Genomic DNA, 23,045 nt, shown 5'->3' with positions numbered 1-23,045 from the left:
TCCCACCTCTGTCTAGATGTAAGTTCGGGCGGGTAGGCTCGTGGGCAGCCTTTCCATGCTGCCAAATGTCACCCTTAAGTTGCAAGAATGCAGGTCCAATGGTCAGGGATTTACAAGAATTCATATTGCTGGTAGTTTTAGATGTGGTGTTACCCAGAATCGTGAAGCCTGAGCTTGCTGAATTCGGTGTGCTTGTAAGATTATTGGCTTCCCCAGATTTCACCAGGTACTAATGAGTGACACAACATGTATGCTGATCCATGACCACCCACTGGGGGGGAGAGAGGGTGCGGGGGCAAGCTGGTAAGATCGCATGAGAGCCGAGAAATCAGGTTCATGCCCGATTTCTCACCTCTCATGATCTTACTGGCACCAGATATCCGGCGAGGTCAGCCTCACGCCCATTTTCGGCCCGAGGCTGAATAAATTATTCAAATCTAATTTGCACATCATTTAAATTGAATTAGTGAGCTCGGGATGTTATTGTCCAGGCTCACTTGCCTCTGTGGCCTTGCCAGGCGAGAGTCTCTCCGGAGAGAATCACAGCTGGTCCCCAGCAACGTGGACCAGTCATGATGGCTTCACCGGTAGAACCGGAGGCCATTGAGGCTCCCCAGGGAGGTTGGGGGGCATGGGGCAGTGCCCCTTTGGCAGTGCCAGCCTGGCCCTTTGGCATTGTCCATCAGGTGCCTTGGCACTGCCCACCAGGCACTGCGCACTGCTAAGGGGGAGGGGCCTGAGGGGGCAGGGCCCAATGCAGGGCACACTCTGCATTGGGATCGGTGGGGGGAGAGAGAAGGACAATCAGTGCTAGCCTTGGGAGGGTCAGGGCAGGTCGGGCAGCCAATCGTGGGGGATTGGGCCAGTGATCGCGGGGGCTTTCGTGCAGCCGATCGCGCAGGGAGGGTTGGTATCAGGCAGCCAATCATGGGAAGGGAGGGGTGATTGCTCAAGGCAGGTGGGGGGGTCACGATAGGCTGCGGGCCCCCACGGTAGCTGGGGGGGTGGCTGTGTTTATGAGGCTGGGTGATATGTTTAAGCCATGGAGGCTGGCTGAGAGTAGTATAGGCTGATTGACAGGTCTCTGCTGCTGGAGACCTGCACATGCGCAATAGCGCCCTCTGCTGCTCTCAGCCAATGTTCAGGTGACTTAGGCCCCCCCACCCCCCCCCCCCCCCCCCCCCCCCCCACTACAAGCAAGGAATGGTTTCTGCTGATTTTTCTTGCACTGAGTGCACAAGATAGCAGCTTTGAACTCGCCCAAAAAACGGATTTGAAACACTCCTGTTTTCATGCCCATCTTGGACTTAGAATCTTTTTGGTAAGATCGATGTCTTAACCTCAAAGCTGGGCAACTACACTTAGACATGGCACCTTCAGCCCAGCAGCAACAAGTCTCAACTGTCTCCCACCTCCACAATGCCAACACCAAGAGGGAACTCAACACCTCCATGAATAGCAAGAGACTGAATCATGAACAACGGGGACGATCCTACCAGCTCGTCACGCTAGTCGATCAGCATGGCAAGCTGGTAAGATCGGGCAAGAAGCAGAAAACCGGATTCACGCCTGGTTTCTTGCCTCCCACAGTGTCACTGGCCCCATTCTGCTGGTGTAAGGCTGATTTAAATATTTATGAGGTCATTTTAATATGATTAGTGAGTCCCAGATGCAATTTTCCAGGCTCAATTGCCTTAATGACATTACCAGTCGAAGTCCTCACTGGCGAGGATCATGTGTGGTCCCCACCAACAGGGACCTGACGTGATGGCCTCGTCGGTGGGACCGGAGGCCATTGAAGCCCCTCCCAGGTGGTCGGGGGTAGGGTGGGCAGTGCACCTTGGGCAGGGGCAAACAGCAATCGGGGCCAGCGATCGAGGGAGGAGGGGTGATGTCTGGGGGGTGGGATGGGGGGATGGTGTGACAGATCTCCCAGTTCACTGTGTATGCTTGCACACAGTGCACTGGGAGATCAGGACGCATGCGCAATGATGCCCCTACAGCTCAGTAACCGGCTTCCCAGTATGAATAGGCTCCGCCCACTCTCACTACTGGTGAGAATCACATTTTGTCTCTTTTTCTTTCTAAGTGCCATACGAGTCTGGGGGCTCACCCAAAAAATGGCCGCAATTCTCTCCCGTTCTCATGCTCATTTGGCACTTAGAATTTTTTTGGTAAGATCGCCCCCAACATCTCCCTTACCTTGGTGTTACCCTTGACTGAACACTAACATACAAAAAACTCTGACTAAGACAGCAGCAAAAATCTAAATGCAAAACAACCTGCTCAGCAAACCTGCTGGCTCTCCATGGAGTGCAGGTGCTCAAACTTTAAGGATCTCAGCTCTTGCCATCTACTCGACTGCCGAGTCCTGTGCGCCAGTATGGTGCAATGGATCCCGATACCCAGCTCAACACAACAATGCGTTTCATGTCGAGTAAACCTCTGATCAACTCAACTCCCCTGCCTCCCAGTACTGAGCAGCATCTCATAATGAGGGAGATTGTAACAAGAAAGCTCCTGGAGAAGGTTTACATCAATCCAAGTGTGTCATTAAGCAAAGGACTTACTAATCCACCTGCTGCTCACCTCCCATCACGCCAGCCTGTGTGGCTAAGACCACCTTGCCAAGGAATAACAGCAGAGGCTCTATGGCAGCAGGAATAAAATCAACATGCCACCATTATAAACCACTTCCTCATCACAACCCGCCCACCTGCCACGCCATCACTCGGACTCGGGGAGTTCCATTTAGCCACTGCAGAAGCTATTGCCTGGCTTGGTGATAACTGCGTATGCAATTAATGCATGCTTAAGGGCCTCCTTCCGCCAGTGCTGGTATTTAACCAGCAGCGAACAGGGCAGTCATCACACAGAGTCCCTGAAAAGCAAACCCAGGTGGTTTTGTTGTCAGTCACCTGTGGCCTGTGTCCCTTGCCAGTTTTGGGCCTCTGTTGGGTGCATTGCTAACATTCACCATGCTCCTCCAGTGGCATACGCAGCAATGGACTGCTGCCGGCCTCTGACCGGCAGCTGTTGGGGAGGGGGGCAGGATTTCTACCCCTCAGGTCCTTGACCCTGGAGAAGACTTGCTACTGGCCACAAGTGCCTGACTGGCACTTAATACAGTGGATCTTCCCCAACAGAGTCAATGCTAGGCCCTCACTGGCACCCAGCTGGTGGGTGACACCCTCTTTGACTCATTAAATTCTACCCAACACTCAGGTTAATGACTCCAACATTCCAGCATTTTCTGTTTTTATTTCAGATTTCCAGCATCTGCAGTGTTTTGATTTTGAAATAATTGAAGATGTCTTGTCAGTGATAAAAGTCTCGAAGCCGTCAAGCACGCAGTGTAATGCTGAATGAAGGATGGGAGTGCAGACAAATTAGGATATGGAGTGAGAAGTCCAAAGATGTGCGGGTTAGGTTGATTGGCCATGCTAAAATTGCCCCTTAGTGTCCTGAGATGCACAGGTTAGAGGGATTAGCGGGTAAATATGTAGGGATATGGGGCTAGGGCCTGGGTGGGATTGTGGTCTGTGCAGACTCGATGGGCCAAATGGCCTCTTTCTGCACTGTAGGGTTTCTATGATTTCTATGAAGTGGCAGTAGTTAGATGAAAGTTAATATCACCAAGGGTGTGCAGACGCTAAACAGGGACAAAGGGGAGGAAATTTTGGTGAAGAAATCCCCAAAGTCTTCTGATACAAGCTCTAGAAAGACTCAGAGATTACACATCCTTGACTTTCTCGGACAATACTAGCCAGGCAACCTTGGATACAAGAAATTGGAGTGGCTTAGACCTTCCTTCAAGCCCAAGGCTGGTACCATACACTGCTGTTGTGTCTTGTCCTCCTCACTTACTCCCACATATACAAGCATATAAACAACCACACAAATACCTCGTACAGAATCTCGCAGTGCAAAGTCTTATGAAGCTGTACCCACAGATGCTGTAGACTGTCGGAGATTAGTAATGCTTCCCTCACTAGAAGTTTATCCTTATGATGCCATAATTATACGTCGACAAGAACACGATTTAACAGAAATTATTAGAAAGCACTTTTTAAAAATTATAAATGTCAGGAAATTTATTGACCTTTTTTCAGACACTTATTTAATCAATAGCTGTGTCAAGAGGAGTTTTATTTCAGATACAGATACTTAGGCTGTAATTCTCCGGTCTCACATGCCCCACCAGCGCTGCCAGCAAGAACGGAGAACTTGGCTGTCAGCCACGGATGATTGAGTGCAGTATTCCCGCTAACCCCATAATGTTTCAGTCTCCCACAAAACCAACAAAATAGAATGAAGTTCATGTTATCTTTTTCTCTGTCAAATGATTGCAAAGTGTTAATTAATCTTTTCTTCAGCCGGTCTTTATTCACGCTGTAGGTGAATATGTTCTCGGTGTCCAAGCAAAAAAAAAGAGGTGCACAAAAAGGCCAGCATTGCTCAGCTTCGAGCTGTGGAAGCTTTCCTTTGATGACTCCCTCATTACATTCCTCAGCCTGTTCATTTTATATTGTAGTTTGTGTCTGTTCTATCTTCCCGCGGTAAAGAATAAACCTATAGTTTCATCATTTTTAAAAAATGTCCCCACAGATGACTGCAAGAACATTGCCAACATAATGAAGGAACTGGCACGAAAAGGGTTCACTTTCAAACAAACTGGATCAAACCTCTGAGCATGCAGAAGAAAAGAACACGTCTTACTGCTTTGAAAATACCTACAAGGATAAATGGTAAAAGTAGTTAAGGCACATATAGCATTGGCAATTGTAATTGGTTGTCATCAAAAATAATCTAGTTCAGTTATAACAGCATGAGCCAATTTAACTATATTAGATGTTCCTTGTTTCATAAGATGCAAAATTCTGCCACTGACTGACTCATAAAACATGCTTTCCAATCTTTTGTTAAAAGTTGCAGTTAATTTCTAACTTGAAGGGGATTATTCTTCAGAGATGTCAAAAATCCAAAACTGTGTAAAGGAAAATACTTATACTCTTAATTGTGCCTCAGTTTCCTATCTTAGCATGTTTTGTACTTTACAATTCTGGGTTATAGGTAGCTTACAGAGTGGGATTTATTGGTCTAGTGTTGTGTGATATAGCAAGGGAAAAGCAAGACCTACCACTACAGCCCCATCTCAAGATTGAATTTTCTCCCTTACCCTGCCAGGGTTAGTGTCACCCCTACGCCACATGTAACTGGAAGGGGGGCAGATTGGGCCAAAATCCCGCAAGATCACCCTCAAGGACCAACAGGAGAGGGATGCGATCATCCCTGTTTGCTTTGGCAGAAAGTCTACTAGCTCAATGATTGAAGAAATAAGGTCTATAGTAGTGACCTGTACAAAGGGCCCAAATCATTACCTCCCTGAAGACTTCAGTCCATCTTTAAGTTTAGCCAAGTGAAGCCATCAAAATATCTGTGCTACCTTTAATATCAGCATCTTCCCCATGGTCCCACAGCAAATTTATTACTGCAGCACCACTACATCATCCTCTCACAATTAGAACCATAGAACCATAGAGCGTTACAGCACAGAAACAGGCCTTTTGGCCCTTCTTGGCTGTGCCGAACCATTTTTCTGCCTAGTCCCACTGACCTGCACCTGGACCATATCCCTCCACACCCCTCTCATCCATGTACCTGTCCAAGTTTTTCTTAAATGTTAAAAGTGAGCCCCCATTCACCACTTCATCTGGCAGCTCATTCCACACTCACGCCACTCTCTGTGTGAAGAAGTCCTCCCCCTAATATTCCCTTTAAACTTTTCCCCCTTCACCCTTAATTGTAGGCTGGAATTCTGTAATGGTGATTCAACTGCAAATCCACCCAAGATGGATACTGACACTAAACACAGTGGCCTAATCTATTGTGCACTCTGGTAGCAAAACATGAGTGCATTATTTATAACTGCATTCACAGTTTCACTATACACTGTGCAAAAAATAAATTCCTCCTCATCCCCATCTGATATTACAAATTTCCATTTAAATGTACTTGCATTTCCCTCTCTATCATCCAAGGGTTATGTGATAATTCACTGTAAAACACTTCCCTTTTAAGGTACTTGATTGTTTTTATGCCATATTTCACCTTTTCCACTGAGTTCTTTTTTATTTTACTCACTTAGCCGACCATTTTTCAAGTGATAAGAAAAGAATATTCGTAGCCTGCTGGGGCTCCCAAATTAAGGTGCTGAATTTTATATGAAAATTCAGTTGAAAGATGTATTTCAAGAGAAATTTTTCAGGTTATGGGGAAGGAGAAAGATTTAGGTGAAGGAAAATCATCAGCAACTAACTGAAGCCATCGTGACTTATCTCTTTACTTCTGATCGGCAGTTATCTGTAAAAGGAGAAGCAATCTTTAGTTCAACCTTAATTTTCAATCAAGTTTAATTATTCCCCTTGCTAAAATTATGTGCTGACTGAACCTTATCATGTAAAACTCTTTGTCATAATAAAATTATGTTCTGAATTGCATTTATTTCTTAATTTAATATATATTCTATGTTGCAAGTTATTAAATACTCTAAGGGCCCGATTTTACCAACAATTTGCGGCCGTTTTCAGGCGCGAAATCGCGGTAAAGTCGGGTGTGAGGCCTTTATCGCGATCTGCACCCGCGTCCGAGCAAATCACCACTTTACCGAGAGCCGCGAAAGGCGGGATCCGTTGCATTTAAATCGATTTAATGAACTGCCCATCCAACTTTATCATCATTTCCCACTTTACTGCTGCGTGTACCGCTCCGGATCCGCGCTTTTAGCGACCTGCTAAGTAAAAGTCTGAAGCCGACGCTGCAGCTTCCGAAGAGCGGGTTCAGAGCCTCCAACGGCTCTCTGACCCAGATCATCCTCTGGGGAGGGGGATGGGGAGGAGGTGGAGACGGATCAGATGTATCTCTGGGGGGGGGGGAGGAGGAGGAGGCGGGTCAGATGTATCTCTGGGGGGGGAGGAGGCGGGAGATGTACCTGGGGGGGGAGGAAGAGGCGGCGGGTCAGATGTATCTCTGGGGGGGGGGAGGAGGCGGGAGATGTACTTCGGGGGGGAGGAAGAGGCGGCGGGTCAGATGTATCTCTGGGGAGGAGGAGGAGGCGGGTCAGATGTATCTCTGGGGGGGGAGGAGGCGGGAGATGTACCTCGGGGGGGAGGAAGAGGCGGCGGGTCAGATGTATCTCTGGGGAGGAGGAGGAGGCGGGTCAGATGTATCTCTGCGGGAGGGGCGAGAGGGCTGATCGTTGTCTGGTGGTGGGGGGGAGGCTCGATTGCTCACTGGTGGGGGGGACGGATGGATCTCTGGTGGGGGGGCAGGGGGGCCCGCTGCCATTCTGCGGGCGATCCCTCCTCCCCACCGGAGGAATGAATCCCTCCTCCCGGAGTGGACGTGCAGCCATGCCATCCCACAAAACCTTCAGGATCAAGCGATTCCTCGCTAAGAAGGTGAAGCAGAACTGGCTGATTCCACAGTGGATCCGCATGAAAACCGGCAACAAGATCAGGTACAACTCCAAGAGGAGATACTGGAGAAGGACCAAGCTGGGCCTGTAAAGGGATACAGCATCAACACAGTGATTGGTGGTCGATAACTTCATGTCAATGGGTCGGGGTGACATTTTCATAATGATATATATTGGCGGCATTTTAGTGCTGATCATAATATGGAATGACTTCTTCCTGCTGGATATGGGCGATTCTTTCATATTGATGGAGATGGGCGATGCATTTAACACTATTGCCCCCCTCCCTCCCCACTGACCGCCCGCAGAGTGGCAGCGGACCCCCCTGCTCCCCCCACCAGAGATCCATCTGCGCCCCCCCCCCGCCCCCCCCCCCCACCCCCACCGAGATACACCCTCGCTGCTGCTTTTCGCTCCGAGCCACTCTCTCCGCTTTCTGCTTTTTTTTTCTTTCCTGACACAGGCGCGCTTTTTCAAATTTTTTTCAAACTGCGCATGCGCAGTTCAGAGCTCCGATCGTTCTGGCAGCGCTGAGCCCCGTCCACAGCGCGGATCGGCCTGGAGACGGCTGAAAGTGTATGGGGGCGTCTGAACGTGGATTTCTAGGTCAGATCTGTACTACGTCCAGATTCGGCACTTAGGGCCAGATTTTACCATTTTGATTCTAAGTGTATCATTTGCTTATTTTACAAAATAGTTCCGTATCTTGGTTAGTTGGATAAAATTGATGATTATCACCATGCAAATCTAGTCACAAGACACAACTTAATTTCTGTACAAAGGTTGCCAAATACTACCACATTCTGTGCCACATATTCTGAACACTGAATATCCAACTTGTATCTGCAAATTATCCTGATGCTTATTTTAGCATCTTCTGTGTGAAATTGTTCTGAAATGACCAAAATCACCCAAGCTACTTATTCAAGGTTAATCATTAGCATCTAAAAGGTCATACATTATTACCCCTTCAGCAGTAATGACTTTCATTTGCAGGGATGATAATGCACTGTGGGTGATACTTCCCAGGTTACAGCCAAACAATGGAAGAGTATTCAACATTCCTATGCACATGGACTTGATAGCATTTCTTTGGGACTATAAGTTGATTTGATTTGATTTATTATTTTCACATGTATTGGGATACAGTGAAAAGTATTGTTTCTTGCATGCTATACAGACAAAACATACTGTTCATAGAGTACATAGGGGCGAAGGAAAGTAGAGGGTGCAGAATATAGTGTTATAGTCATAGCTAGGGTGTAGAGAAAGATCAGTTTAATATAGGGTAGGCCCATTAAAAAGTCTGATGGCAGTAAGGAAGAAGCTGTTCTTGAGTCGGTTGGTATGTGATTTCAGACTTTTGTATCTTTTTCCCGACTGAAGGTGGAAGAGAGTATGTCTGGGGTGCATGAGGTCCTTGATTATGCTGGCTGCTTTTCTGAGGCAGCAGGAGGTGTAGACGGAGTGAATGGATAGGAGGCTGGTTTATATGATGAACTGAGCTACGTCTGCAACCCTTTGTAGTTTCTTGTAGTCTTGGTCAGAACAGGAGCCATACCAAGCTGTGATACATCCGGAAAGGATGCTTTCTATGATGCATCTGTAAAAATTGGTGAGAGTTGTAGCAGACATGCCGAATTTCCTTAGCACCTGAGAAAGTAGAGGCATTAGTGGACTTTCCTAACTATAGCATCAGCGTGGAGGAGACCAGGACAGGTTGTTGGTGATCTGGACGCTTAGAAACTTGAAGCTCTCAACCATTTCCACTTCATCACCATTGAAGTAGACAGGGGCATGTTCTCCACTACGCTCCCTGAAGTCATTTACTATCTCCTTCGATTTACTGGCATTGAGGCACCAATTCAGCAGATTCTCTATCTCTTTGCTGAACTCCGTCTCGTCATTGTTTGACTTTCAACCAACTATGGTGATGTCATCAGCAAACTTGAAAATGGAGTTGGATCGGAATTTGGCCACACAATCATAAGTGTATGAGGAGTATAGCAAGGGGCTGAGGACACAGTCTTGCGGGGCTCTGGTTTTGAGGGTAATTGTGGAAGAGGTGTCATTGCCTATCCTTACTGATTGCGGTCTGGTTATCCACATGGTTATCCTTGAAGCCATTCAGGAGACCTTGACTGGAGCAACAATTGCTTCCTTGGCCTGGTGGAATTATCTATCTCATTTTCATCAGGACTCCTGATTGGTAAGTATTCTTGTTCGCAAGTGACTCCTGCAGACTTGGATCACAGTTCAACCCAACTAAAATAGCAGTTGGGTTGACTGCTTATTCCAGCAAATGTCTTGTGAAGGAGTATGTTTAGTTTGTTGTGGCTAAATTGCACAACTTAACAATCTAGCAGTACACAAGAATTTAGCCAATATATTTGTAAGGTTGCTATCGTTCTATGAATTGCTTTCCCAAGGTTAAGCGTAATATCAAGAAGAGCGCACAAGTGGGAAAACTTGCCCATTATTATAAATCTTGTAGATTCTACAGTGGCATTCATGTAGTACGCCTCGGGCAGTGAAATCAAACAATACTCTATCTGTCATTTTAACTTTTTTGCCTTTCAGGCCTAAATCGTACCTCACAAAACAAATAATCAATACATTCATAGATCATCTGGAAACTTCACAAACCATTTAATAATCTCATTGTCAAGTTAAATGTAGTAATCCATTCACTAAAAATTGTGTTTACTTCATCCTTTAATCAACTTATGATGGAACACACGATTTCCTCTGCCAATACATTTTACATTATTGATGTTAATGCTTCCACCACTTTTAAAATGACGGCTTCCATTTAGAGCTGAAGAATCACCACTGTTGATTTCCATTAGGTCCAAATCTCTACAAAACTTGGTTATAAAAATAGAATATGTGCCTATAGCTGAAATTTGTCACGGCAGTTGTCTAAAATTTAGCATTATCGAGTTATTTTTCAAAGCAGCGCTGAGTTCTGAGATAAAAGTGATGGAACTGAACCAGTGAACATTAAAGGTGAAAACTTTTCTTTATAGACGCACCTGTCAATTTATTTCAGAAAGTAAGACAGTTAGGCAATATATTGTGCGAGAGAGAGAGAGAGCAAGGCATATTTAATTTATTTATTAATTATTGTCACAAGTAGGCCTACATTAACATTGCAATGAAGTTACTGTGAAAATCCCCTAGTCACCACACTTTGGCGCCTGTTCGGATACACTGAGGGAGAATTTAGCGTGGCCAAAGCACCTAACCAGCACGTCTTTCGAACTGTGGGAGGAAACCGGAGCACCCAGAGGAAACCCACACAGACACGGGGAGAACGTGCAGACTCCGCACAGAATGTGGCTCAAGCCAGGAATCGAACCCGGGTCCCTGGCGCTATGAGGCAGCAGTGCTAACCACTGTGCCACCATGCTGCCCCATATGCATATTATATATTGTAGCTAGTCCTGAAATATCATTAAGTTATTAAAATTGGGGAAATATTAACAAGTTATTTGAATTTTCGAGGAAGCGTGGCCTCATGAAATTCCATTGATTTTCAATGCAAGGGCGAGTTATGGAACTTATGAAAAGAAGTTGCCATAAACAATACAGCTACTTATATCCCACCTGCCCACAAAGTCTACACCGGTGATTTTCTTCCTGAGCAAACCAGTCTGATGCCACTTTCTTGCTCAACCCCTGCACTTTTTAATATTTCCCTTTCTCAAAGAATTATTTAATTCCCTTCTTATGAAAATGTACTCTGCTTCAACAAGGATATTTGACAGAGAATTCCAAATGTTGGCCACCCTCTGTATAAAAGCACTTTTCAAACTTCCTGTTTTGTTACATTAGTGCCAATAATGTTACCATTTCATACCCCTTCACTATCTAAAATCTCTATTGGAGCACTCCATAAACTTAACAGCTCTTATGAAAGAAAAGCTCTCATTTATTGAAGCTGCTTTTCCATCTAAAGTGTGCAATGTCTTTTTAAGCCTCAGAATAGCCATAGTTGACAGGTCATTTCCAAGGGCTTTGCACCTGAAAGTGAGTAGAATAAGCCACCAGTGCTGCAGGCCTGAGAATATTGCCAGAACAGCAATGGCTGCCATGGCCAAAGCCAAAATCATCTGCAGCCCTCTTATGTCATTATCCTGGCACCTAGGGGACACTCACCATTCAGGAGTTATGTTTATGCTTACAGAAGCAATAATTCACTCCTTTCACAAACTCATTGCCACTAATTTTTCTCTTTGGATAACTATCTCTCTATAATACTGTTCACAATTTCCCTCCCTGAATCATCAATCTCATCTGCCCCATCTAGCACGGTATATCAGTCAGATGGCTTCCTTCATTACCTATTGTTTCCATCAAGAGCAATAGCTTTTAGGGTGCAAATAAATCCTAATATGCTTCAGGGAGGCCAGTGCTTGATCAAAAAAGATGGTTTTAAGAAAGGTCTTTGTTATATTGTAATATTACTTGTAAAAAAAATATAGGAACTTAAATTCTAAAAAGGAGCATCCAGGGTGCCACATTTACTGCTGCATAGCAGTCAGGTGACAAACAACAATCTAGCAGATGTGTAGGTTAGATGGATTAGCCATGGTAAATGTGTGGGATAAGCACAGTAAGTCCAACGCCGGCATCTCCACATAATGTGTGGGACTACAGGCATAGGGTGGAGTGGTGGGCGGGTAAGGTATTCTGTCAGAGAGTCGGTGCAGACCCGGTGGATCGAATGGCTTCCTTCTGCACCATAGGGATTCTGTGATCCCAGAGCACAAAGTAACATCAGCGTGCTCAGACTAAAACAGAATATCCTTCCTGAAAATTTGAAAGAAAATGGTTACCCAAGAAAAGATGCTGTGAAACCAAACAAGGTCATGCTTACGACATGTTAGGGATTAAGATTCAACAGTTAGGAACAACCCAGATAGGATTGGATAGCTAGGAACAACCCAGATCAAAGGGGCACACAAAAGGAAATGTTAACTGTATGTTTTCCATCACTAAATCAGACGGTCCTGCTAACCTGGGGTCCAGCAATTGTGAAGACCTGCAGCTCGCCTCAGTAAACCATGAGGTGAAGGAGGCTTGAAAGATGCCTCTGTACTTGTACAGAGTCTGTACTCGTTGGAGTTTAGAAGGATGAGGGGGGATCTTATAGAGTGGACATGGAGAGGATGCTTCCACTGGTAGTAAAAACTAGAACCAGAGGGCACAACCTCAGGTTAAAGGGACGATCCTTTAAAACAGAGATGAGGAGGAATTTCTTCAGCCAGAGAGTGGTGAATCTGTGGAACTCTTTGCCGCAGAAGGCTGTGGAGGCCAGGTCATTGAGTGTCTTGAAGACAGAGATAGATAGATTCTTGATTGATAAGGGGATCAGGGGTTATAGGCAGGAGAATGGGGGTGAGAAAAAATCAGCCATGATTGAATGGCAGAGCAGACTCGATGGGCTGAGTGGCCTAATTCTGCTCCTATGTCTGATGGTCTTATGGTCTAAGAACACCCTCTGATCAGAATTAAAGAAGAGCTAACACAAATGTATCCACAGTGTTTTAATAAGACAATAAGATGCTTTGAAGATTTTTGAATTTCACGATCTCTATTAATCCAGCAAAGAAATCAGTGATTCACCTCCCACATAAAGTATTGATTGAACTAAAAGGGAAGTTTGGAGGAGAGTGCCAAGAGCTGGAAGCAAAGAAAGTGACCATCTGCGTCACAAGGCCTACAGACTGGATAAATGCCATCGTGGTAAGAGAAGCTAAACTGACAGCTAAGAATTGCTTGGATCCCAAAGATCTTAATCAAGCAATAAAGAGGATTTACTACCCTTTCCCAATACTGGAAGAGATCGCGCCAGCACTGGTGGGAGCAAAGGTTTTCCGCAAGCTTGATGCCCAAAATAATTACTCGAGTGTGCAGCTTGATAAGGAATCTTCATTGTTGATAATATTCAACTCACCCTTTGGTCAGTACAAATTCCTGCATCAACCTTTTGGCCTTAAAGTGAGCCAGGATATGTTACAGCAGACAATAGATAAGAAGTACAGAAGATGTAAAGGAGCAGTTGGCATAGCTGCTGAAATCCAGATATATGGTGTGAACGGAAAGGATCACAACTACCATTTACCTGGAGCCATGGAGAGAACCAAGAAAGTTGGGATGAAGCTAAGAGTGCCAATTCTTTTCAATGGGGTGCATACCTGATGGAGTCAAGCCAAGTCCTGAAAACGTCACAGCTATCTTGGAGGTGGAGGCTCTTAGAGCCAAGAAAGAGTTGAGAAGTTTCTTTGATTTGATCCAATTCATTAGTTTTTTCATACCTCACATGTCAGAAGCTATAAGATGGTGGGTGATGTTGAGTTTCAGTGGTCAGGGTCACTTGAGAAGAGTTTAAACAAATTCAAAGAAGCAGTACGCAAGGAAATGAGTCTGTGATTCTGCAATGGAGAGAAAGCTATAACTTTGCAAGTAAATGTTTCTACAACAGGACTGGGAGGATCCTTCAAAAGGGAACCCTAAACCTTATGCATTCACATTCAAAGCTCTAACATCACCTGAAACCAGATAAGGCCAAATAGAAAGAGAGCTATGGGCAGTGGTGTATAAATGAAAGAAATTCCATACATATTTCTATGGGAGAAAGTTCATCATGGAGAGTGACCGCCATCCGCCAGAGCCGATCTGCAAGAAAAATCTGTGAAGAGCCGCAGCAAGACTACAGAAATTACTCTCGAGACATCAGTGTTACAATTTCACTCTAAAATACAAGCCAGGAAGAAGAATAATGCTGGTGGATGCCCTGTCGCAGTTGTTGCCACAGGAGAAACGTGAGATAAAAGATCAAGGTATATAGATCCATCCCCTAGTGGACGTAACACCACTGAAACTGAGTCATATTAGAGATGAGACCAGCAGAGATAGAGGGCCTGATTTTACCATTTTGAGTCTAAGTGCCGAATCCGGGCATCAAATAGATCCGCGCCTGGAATCCTCTTTGCAGCGCGCCCATACGCGCTTTGCCGGCTCCGGTCCGATTCGCGCTGTGGCCGGGGCTTAGCGCTGGCGGACCGATCGGAGCTCTGATCTGCGCAATCGCAGTTCGAAAAAAATCTGACAGAGCGCACCCGGGCGCCAAAGAAAAAAAAAGCAGAAAGCGGAGAGAGCGGCTCTCTGACAATCATCCTCTGGGGGGGGGGGGGGGGGGGGTTGGGAGGAGGAGGGGGGGCGGGACCCAGATCATCCTCTGGTCAGGGGGGGGGGGTCCGCTGCCAGTCTGCGGCCGATCAGTGGGGAGGGAGGGGGCAGGGGGTCCGCCGCCACTCTGTGGGCGATCCCTCCTCCCCACCAGAGGAACGAATCCCTCCTGCCGGAGTGGACGTGCGGCCATGCCGTCCCACGAAACCTTCAGGATCAAGCGATTCCTCGCTAAGAAGATGAAGCAGAACCGGCCGATTCCACAGTGGATCCGCATGAAAACCGGCAACAAGATCAGTACAAGTCAGTACAAGTTGGGAACAGAAACTGTCAGAGAAAGGAACTAATGAAAAGTGGAACTTTTTCAAGGAACAAATACTGGATGTCCTTGATAGGTATGTTCCTGTCAGGCAGGGAGGAAATGGCCGAGTGAGGGAACCATGGTTCACGAAAGAGGTGGAATGTCTTGTGAAAAGGAAGAGGGAAGCTTATGTAGGGATGAGGAAACAAGGTTCAGATGGCTGGATTGAGGGTTACAAGTTAGCAAGGAATGAGCTGAAAAAGGGGCTTAGGAGAGCTAGGAGGGGACATGAGAAGTCCTTGGCGGGTCGGATCAAGGAAAACCCCAAGGCTTTTTACTCTTATGTGAGGAATAAAAGAATGACCAGGGTGAGGTTAGGGCCGGTCAAGGACAGTAGTGGGAACTTGTGTATGGAGGCAGTAGAGATAGGCGAGGTGATGAATGAATACTTTTCTTCAGTGTTCACCAAGGAGAGGGGCCATGTTTTTGAGGAAGAGAAGGTGTTACAGGCTAATAGGCTGGAGGAAATAGATGTTCGGAGGGAGGATGTCTTGGCAGTTTTGAATAAACTGAAGGTCGATAAGTCCCCTGGGCCTGATGAAATGTATCCTAGGATTCTGTGGGAGGCAAGGGATGAGATTGCAGAGCCTTTGGCGTTGATCTTTGGGTCCTCGCTGTCCACGGGGATGGTGCCAGAGGACTGGAGAATGGCGAATGTTGTTCCTCTGTTTAAGAAAGGGAATAGAAATGACCCTGGTAATTATAGACCGGTTAGTCTTACTTCGGTGGTTGGTAAATTGATGGAAAGGGTCCTTAGGGATGGGATTTACGACCATTTAGAAAGATGCGGATTAATCCGAGATAGTCAGCACGGATTCATGAAGGGCAAGTCGTGCCTCACAAATTTGATAGAATTTTTTGAGGAGGTAACTAAGTGTGTTGATGAAGGTAGGGCAGTTGATGTCATATACATGGATTTTAGTAAGGCGTTTGATAAGGTCCCCCATGGTCGGCTTATGATGAAAGTGAGGAGGTGTGGGATAGAGGGAAAGTTGGCCGATTGGATAGGTAACTGGCTGTCTGACCGAAGACAGAGGGTGGTGGTCGATGGAAAATTTTCGGATTGGAGGCAGGTTGCTAGCGGTGTGCCGCAGGGATCAGTGCTTGGTCCTCTGCTCTTTGTGATTTTTATTAATGACTTAGAGGAGGGGGCTGAAGGGTGGATCAGTAAATTTGCTGATGACACCAAGATTGGTGGAGTAGTGGATGAGGTGGAGGGCTGTTGTAGGCTGCAAAGAGACATAGATAGGATGCAAAGCTGGGCTGAAAAATGGCAACTGGAGTTTAACCCTGTTAAATGTGAGGTGATTCATTTTGGTCGGACAAATTTAAATGTGGATTACAGGGTCAAAGGTAGGGTTCTGAAGACTGTGGAGGAACAGAGAGATCTTGGGGTCCATATCCACAGATCTCTAAAGGTTGCCACTCAAGTGGATAGAGCTGTGAAGAAGGCCTATAGTGTGTTAGCTTTTATTAACAGGGGGTTGGAGTTTAAGAGCCGTGGGGTTATGCTGCAACTGTACAGGACCTTGGTGAGACCACATTTGGAATGTTGTGTGCAGTTCTGGTCACCTCACTATAAGAAGGATGTGGAAGCGCTGGAAAGAGTGCAGAGGAGATTTACCAGGATGCTGCCTGGTTTGGAGGGTAGGTCATATGAGGAAAGGTTGAGGGAGCTAGGGCTGTTCTCTCTGGAGCGGAGGAGGCTGAGGGGAGACTTAATAGAGGTGTATAAAATGATGAAGGGGATAGATAGAGTGAACGTTCAAAGACTATTTCCTCGGGTGGATGGAGCTATTACAAGGGGGCATAACTATAGGGTTCGTGGTGGGAGATACAGGACGGATATCAGAGGTAGGTTCTTTACGCAGAGAGTGGTTGGGGTGTGGAATGGACTGCCTGCAGTGATGGTGGAGTCAGACACTTTAGGAACATTTAAGCGGTTATTGGATAGGCACATGGAGCACACCAGGATGATAGGGAGTGGGATAGCTTGATCTTGGTTTCAGATAAAGCTCGGCACAACATCGTGGGCCGAAGGGCCTGTTCTGTGCTGTACTGTTCTATGTTCTAAGTCCAAGAGGAGACACTGAAGAAGGACCAAGCTGGGCCTGTAAAGGGATACACCATCACTGGTACACTACCAGCCACAGATTACTCTTCCCTGCAGGGGCAAGAGAGCGGGAGAGATGGCTGTGGCTGGTAGTGTACCAGTGATGGTGTATCCCTTTACAGGCCCAGCTTGGTCCTTCTCCAGTGTCTCCTCTTGGACTTGTACTGATCTTGTAGCCGGTTTTCATGCGGATCCACTGTGGAATCGGCCGGTTCTGCTTCATCTTCTTAGCGAGGAATCACTTGATCCTGTATGTTTTGTGGGATGGCATGGCCGCACGTCCACTCCGGCAGGAGGGGTTTGTTCCTCCGGTGGGGAGGAGGGATCGCCCGCAGAGTGGCAGCGGACCCCCTGCCCCCTCCCTCCCCACTGATCGGCTGCAGACTGGCAGCGGACCCCCCCAACCAGAGGATGATCCTCCTCCCCCCCCCCCCCCAGAGGATGACCTGGGTCAGAGAGCCGTTGCAGGCTCTGACCCCGCTCTTCGGAAGCTGCAGCGACGACTTCAGACTTTTATTTTGCAGGTCGCTTACAGCGCGGATGCAGAATGGGCCAGAAGACGGTAAAGTGGGATTTGGCAGTAGGGTTGGGCGCGCGGTTCATTAAGTCGATTTAATTGCATGCAAATGCATTTAAATCGTCGGGCCGCCCGATTCGGGTGCGGGCCGGACCCGCGCCCGAATCAGGTGTCGGTAAAGCCGCGATCTGCTCAGAATCGGGTGCAGATCGCGGTATAGGCCTGACGCCCAACTTTACCGCGGTGCGAAGTTTTGGTAAAATCGAGCCCAGAGTTATAAGTGCTCTGGCAGCAAGTGATCCAGGGATGGCGTGATAAGATACTGCAAACACAGCCAGCAAATCAGCAGTATGTGAATCAGAGATGACAGAAAACCTCTCTTGTCGACCATCAAGTTGACAAGAGAAGAGAGTAGGGTAGTTTATGTGAGGAGTCAGGTGCTTGGATGGATTCTTTGGAGGGGGTTGCTGACAATTGAGGCTGAAGGGTCAATTGGCTTATTCCAGGAGGTTTAAGTCTGCAATAGCAATGGGCGATTAAAAAGGTAAAGGGGTAGTGAGGAATTAGGGAAGGGGGAAAATGAGGAGAGAAATCTTAATAGGAAAGGGATGAGATAGAAGAAAATGGCTCAAAAAAGAAAAGAAAGGCTATAAGAAAGAACTTGCCAAGTCAGATTTGTACAACACTGGGTTTCACTGTCCTACTATAATTCAAAGAATTCAGAACCTCAAATAATCGAAGCCAGTTTTAAGCCAACTAAACTTCATTGTTAAACTCCAAAATATGTATTTATTCAGCTCAGAGCGTTCTTCCAGTGCATGGTTTTAAAAGTTGTTAGAGCAATAAGTAATTTGAAATCTGCTTTTCTGTAATATTATTTACCATAATTGTGTTCATAATTCGTCCATAATTGTGCAACAAAATAGGCCCTCACTTAAAGTGTTTAAAGTTTCAAATGGTTTAGTGTTTGAAGCGGTAATCATAACAGAATGCATGCAGATCACAACAGTGACTGCGAACCTGCCCTAAACAGGCTTGTTCAAATAGATGATGTTGGCTCCAAGAAAGTGCAAGTCTGAACAAATAATTTACAAACAATAATGAAGCTAATGAGCTTTGTGAATATACTGCAAAGTTTACTTAGTATCATTTATTGCACACTTGGGTAAGGTAAGATGACAGGTAGGATGGTAGTAAAATGCATAAACATTATTTTTTCAGTGTAAAAATAGCACTGCATCATCTGTAATGGTTAATAAATAGGGATACCCATGGGATAGTCGGCACAATATACAGCTTCTCTGATATTCAGCCTGCTGAAGCGGTTGTTAATTAGTTATCATTGTTTTCAGTTAAAACCTTACTCTATTCTTCTTAAAATTACATTATTGTGAACTTATGTTTACAGCTCTAGTAGAACACACATCTTCACAACCTGCACAGCAGAAGAGGGCAATTTGTCATGGAGGTCACTAGTAGCTGACTGATCTCAATTATTTTGCTGAGATAGTTTTATGCCCCTCTCCATGGTTTTAAAAGCATACTGGAGTAAAAAACGAATGCTTGGGTCTCGGCCCTTTCAGTGAGACCAACTGTTTCACAGCAACATAATCCAGTTTTGTACTTTATCTTTTCCAAATAAAGAAAACCAAAGTGTGAAATGTCAAAACACCCAACATTGCTTTCACTGCTGAGCTTGTGTCCTTTGGCATACGTATCACTTGTGATATGCAGTTTCTTTTTCTCCTCTGGGCTTTGCAAGAGTGGGCTGATTGTAATAAACAAAATGTGTCCTTGTACCGGTTTGGCTAACTGCATGGACTGCAATTATACAGCAGGCAGTTGGCCACAGCAATGGGGCAGCTCGTGTCTCATTAAATAGGTGTCATTAAACTTAATTGTTTAATGAAATGTCATTTTGAGGAAGACGAAAATCCAGGGCAATGTTTTCTGTTTTTGGTGAGGAAGATACTATTCTCCTCTTCTCGTTCTCTTGTGGAATAAAATAGGTACAGCAGGTAAATCTAATATGCGCTTTCATTCAGTTTTTAAGATGGATGATTTTGTAAAGCACATTTCTATCTGGGAACCCTGGCTGATTATGACACATCTATAATATTTCTGATTTTAAGTGGCGTGACAGTGTATTAACCAGTGTAAATACCATTAGGCCAGCTTTGGAATGAGCAAAACAGTGGCAATCATGTCTCAGCAGTTCACTGACTTGGCCCATTAAAATGTGGGTCCATTCTATAGAAATAATCTTTTTGGAGCAGTAGTGGTAACAACTGCTTTGGCCTTTAGAAAGGCCACAAACCGTTACTAGATTAACCTTTCCCAGATCCTGGAGGGGATCAATTACCTTTAATTGACAGGGACAATGGCTCTACTTGGTTGCAGAAGAGTTTTTTTTTAAAGTTTTATCTTGGACCCAAAAGGACACCCCAGGCAGGCCAGCTTTGGGTTCTTTTCCAAAGACATTTGACGGCAAGTACCATGCAACCACCCAGCTTTGAGATAATCATAGTGTGGTGGAGTTTGTCACAAGGAATTTCAAGATCAAAGCCTTTTCTGTAGATGAATTAAAAGGGTACATATATGTGAAAAAAATGAATATTGATTTACTTTTTCATTCAAAGGAATAGCTAATCATAACAGACTACTTTCTTTGACATCTGAAAGCCATATTTAGGGAGGCCAAGCAGGTAAAATAATTAGTTATTATTCAATTCTACAACCAAAAGATTTATGAATGAATCTGCAATATCACTAGCACTCTGTATAATCCTGAACGTTCTCATGTTTCTAAGCAAAGCTGGAAGATCACGGCCAATTCAGCAATCCAGGTTAAAAAGCACAAGGCACAGGTCGCGTGCCAGCACAGCAATGAATGATGAGCTGGCCTCACCAGATGTAAAGCTAGCTTATGAATATCATTACTGCACAGTGCACAGAACTTGAGCCTTATATAGTGCATAAGAAAAATAATGCCCTATGCATACCCCTATCTCAAAGGGCCATACAGTAAATTGTAAATTTTGCCACACTTGCATCTTCCATAGGTTTCACATCTTAAAACTTTGAAATACGAACCTGGTCAGTTACTGACATCAATGTGGGCTTCTTACTCAGTCACCATATGATCCCTGGTAGATTGGGAAGTGCATCTGTGCAGTGATGCCAACTTTCTTATACGTTCGAATCCCACCACAACAGATGGTGAAACTTGAATTTAAAAAAGAACATCTGGAACTAAGAATCTACTGAGGACTGTGATACCATTGTCGATTGTTGTAAAAACCCATCTATTTCACTAATGTCCTTGAGGAAATCTGCCATCTTTACCTAGGTCCAGCCTCCAAGTAACTCCAGACCCACAACGATGTGGTTGATTGTCAAATGCCCTCTGAAATGGCCCAGCAAGCCATTCAGTTCAAGAGCAATTAGGGATGGGGAATAAATGCCTGTCCAGTCACTGATGCCCATATCCCATGAATGAATAAAAAAAACACACATATTCATACATATGTATAAATGACAGACAGCTGTGTAAATCTATTTAGAGGGAATTTGATGGCTGAAGCATTTGCCACCTGTTGATCTATATCCAGGCAATTCATTAGCTGATGTCTCAGTATTCAACTCCAGGACTTGTTAGCCATGGAAGGAGCATTAATACAGTTCAACGGGTTGATAATCAGCTCAGGAATTCTTCCACCACTTCTTCCACTATTTCCAAAGGGAAAAACAGCTTGGATGTGAAGATATGCTAAAACAAAACACTAACTAAGGAATAAGCCACAGTTAAGGACAGTGATGACTTCACCAACAACCGGCAGTGCCATTCCCATGTTTCAGATTGGCTGCAGGCCCTTGTAAAATTCTGTCCTTTTAACCAAAAGCAAGTTGATGTAATTCTCTTCAATTGGAATAGGTGTTCCAAGGTCTGCAGGTGTGGTCTTAGCAAGTTGGTGTTCCCAATATGTTCTTCTATTATACAATTCCATCTTGAAGTATTGCATATGAGTAATTTTAAAAACCAGCTTGCCTGTAATAAAAATCACTTCATTTTCCCCCCAAAATGCACTTGAAAACGTAGGAAAAAATCTCTTGTTGTGCTATTGATACACAGCATTCCAGAAAGATATGGCAATTTAAAAGTTCTTTCATCCATGCTGTTTCCCTTACTCACGTTCCAAATAAATAATGCTGGATTCTGCAGAGATGATTGGTTAACTACTTTTGCATGAAATTTGAGAACTTAAGAGATCCTGGGTAAGGTGCTCTTTCAGAGTGTTGGTGCAGACTCGATGGGCCAAATGGCCTCTTTCTGCACAGTGGGGATTCTGTGGTTCTTTAATTCTGTATCTCACACTGTTCAATGTGGGAGTAGACCTCTGGACACCAATGAACTTTGTTAAGATGTGCATTGCCTCTGTCAGATCCCTCAACATGCTGTAACCAGACATGGGAGCCTGCTGAACGTTTGAGCATTCATAAGATATTCCCATTGTGCAAAGGATGTGTAATGGGAGACCTGCTGCAGAGACCTCGAGTTGCCATACATTCCACAGTGGCTGCTATTATTTGCCCACAAATGAATCCTTTGGGCTGGTACAGACACATATAAAGCTTTTGGATTTCTTTAACCTTATTCATTCTCAATATTTTAAACTGCTGTGATTCAGACTCCTCACGTAAGCTGAGCCTCAACTCATGCACCCAGTTCTGAAGAAGAAACATATTGAACTCAAAACATTGCAGACCTGCTGAGTTTTTCCAGTATTTTCTTTGTTGGGGGTGTTTTTACTTGTCCTTTTACCCAGGTGCAATCCATTGCGTACATAGAGACATACATAGAAAATAGAAGCAGGTGTAGGCCATTCAGCCCTTCAAGCCTGCTCCACCATTCATTATGATCATGGTTGATCATCAAATTCAATACTCTGATTCCGCCTTCCCCCTTGATCCCTTTAGCCCCAAGGGTTATATCTAATTACTTCTTGAAATCACACAACATTTTGGCCTCAACTACTTTCTGTGGCAGTGAATTCCAAAGATTCACCACTCTCTGGGTGAAGAAATTTCTCCTCACCGCAGTCCTAAAACATTTACCCCTCATTGTCAAACTATAACTCCTATTTCTGACTCCCCCACCATTGGGAACATTCTTTCTGAATCTACCCTGTCTAACCCTTTTATAAGTTTCTATGAGATCCCCTCTCTCTTCTAAACTCCAGCGAATATAATCCTAACCAACTTAGTCTCTCCTCATATGACGGACCTGCCATTCCAGGAATCAGCCTGGCAAACCTTCGGTGTACTCCCTCTATAACAAGGACATCCTTCCTCCAAAACTGCTCACAATACTCCAGATGTG

At 45.1% G+C, this 23,045-nt stretch overlaps 1 protein-coding gene across 2 annotated transcripts in view; it reads left to right on the top strand.

Annotated features, from left to right (window-relative positions):
- The window catches only part of LOC144497417 (ERI1 exoribonuclease 3-like), a 352,319-nt gene extending 345,820 nt beyond the window's left edge, over positions 1 to 6,499 (top strand). The window contains exons 8-9 of one of the 2 annotated variants that reach the window (XR_013498545.1): positions 4,609 to 4,748; positions 6,149 to 6,499. Coding sequence is in view for 1 of the 2 variants with exons in the window: in XM_078218663.1 (XP_078074789.1) it covers positions 4,609 to 4,691 (83 nt within the window). In the remaining variant the exon portion in view is untranslated. Of the gene's footprint in view, positions 1 to 4,608 lie in introns of both variants that reach the window. The other variant, XM_078218663.1, reaches the window with a different exon arrangement.
- The last annotated feature ends 16,546 nt before the right edge of the window (positions 6,500 to 23,045 follow it).

This window comes from Mustelus asterias, chromosome 8 (assembly GCF_964213995.1).
Source record: "Mustelus asterias chromosome 8, sMusAst1.hap1.1, whole genome shotgun sequence".
Taxonomy (NCBI): domain Eukaryota; kingdom Metazoa; phylum Chordata; class Chondrichthyes; order Carcharhiniformes; family Triakidae; genus Mustelus; species Mustelus asterias.
The sequence above is the reverse complement of the archived record's forward strand: the minus strand, read 5'-3'. Positions and strand labels throughout refer to the sequence as shown.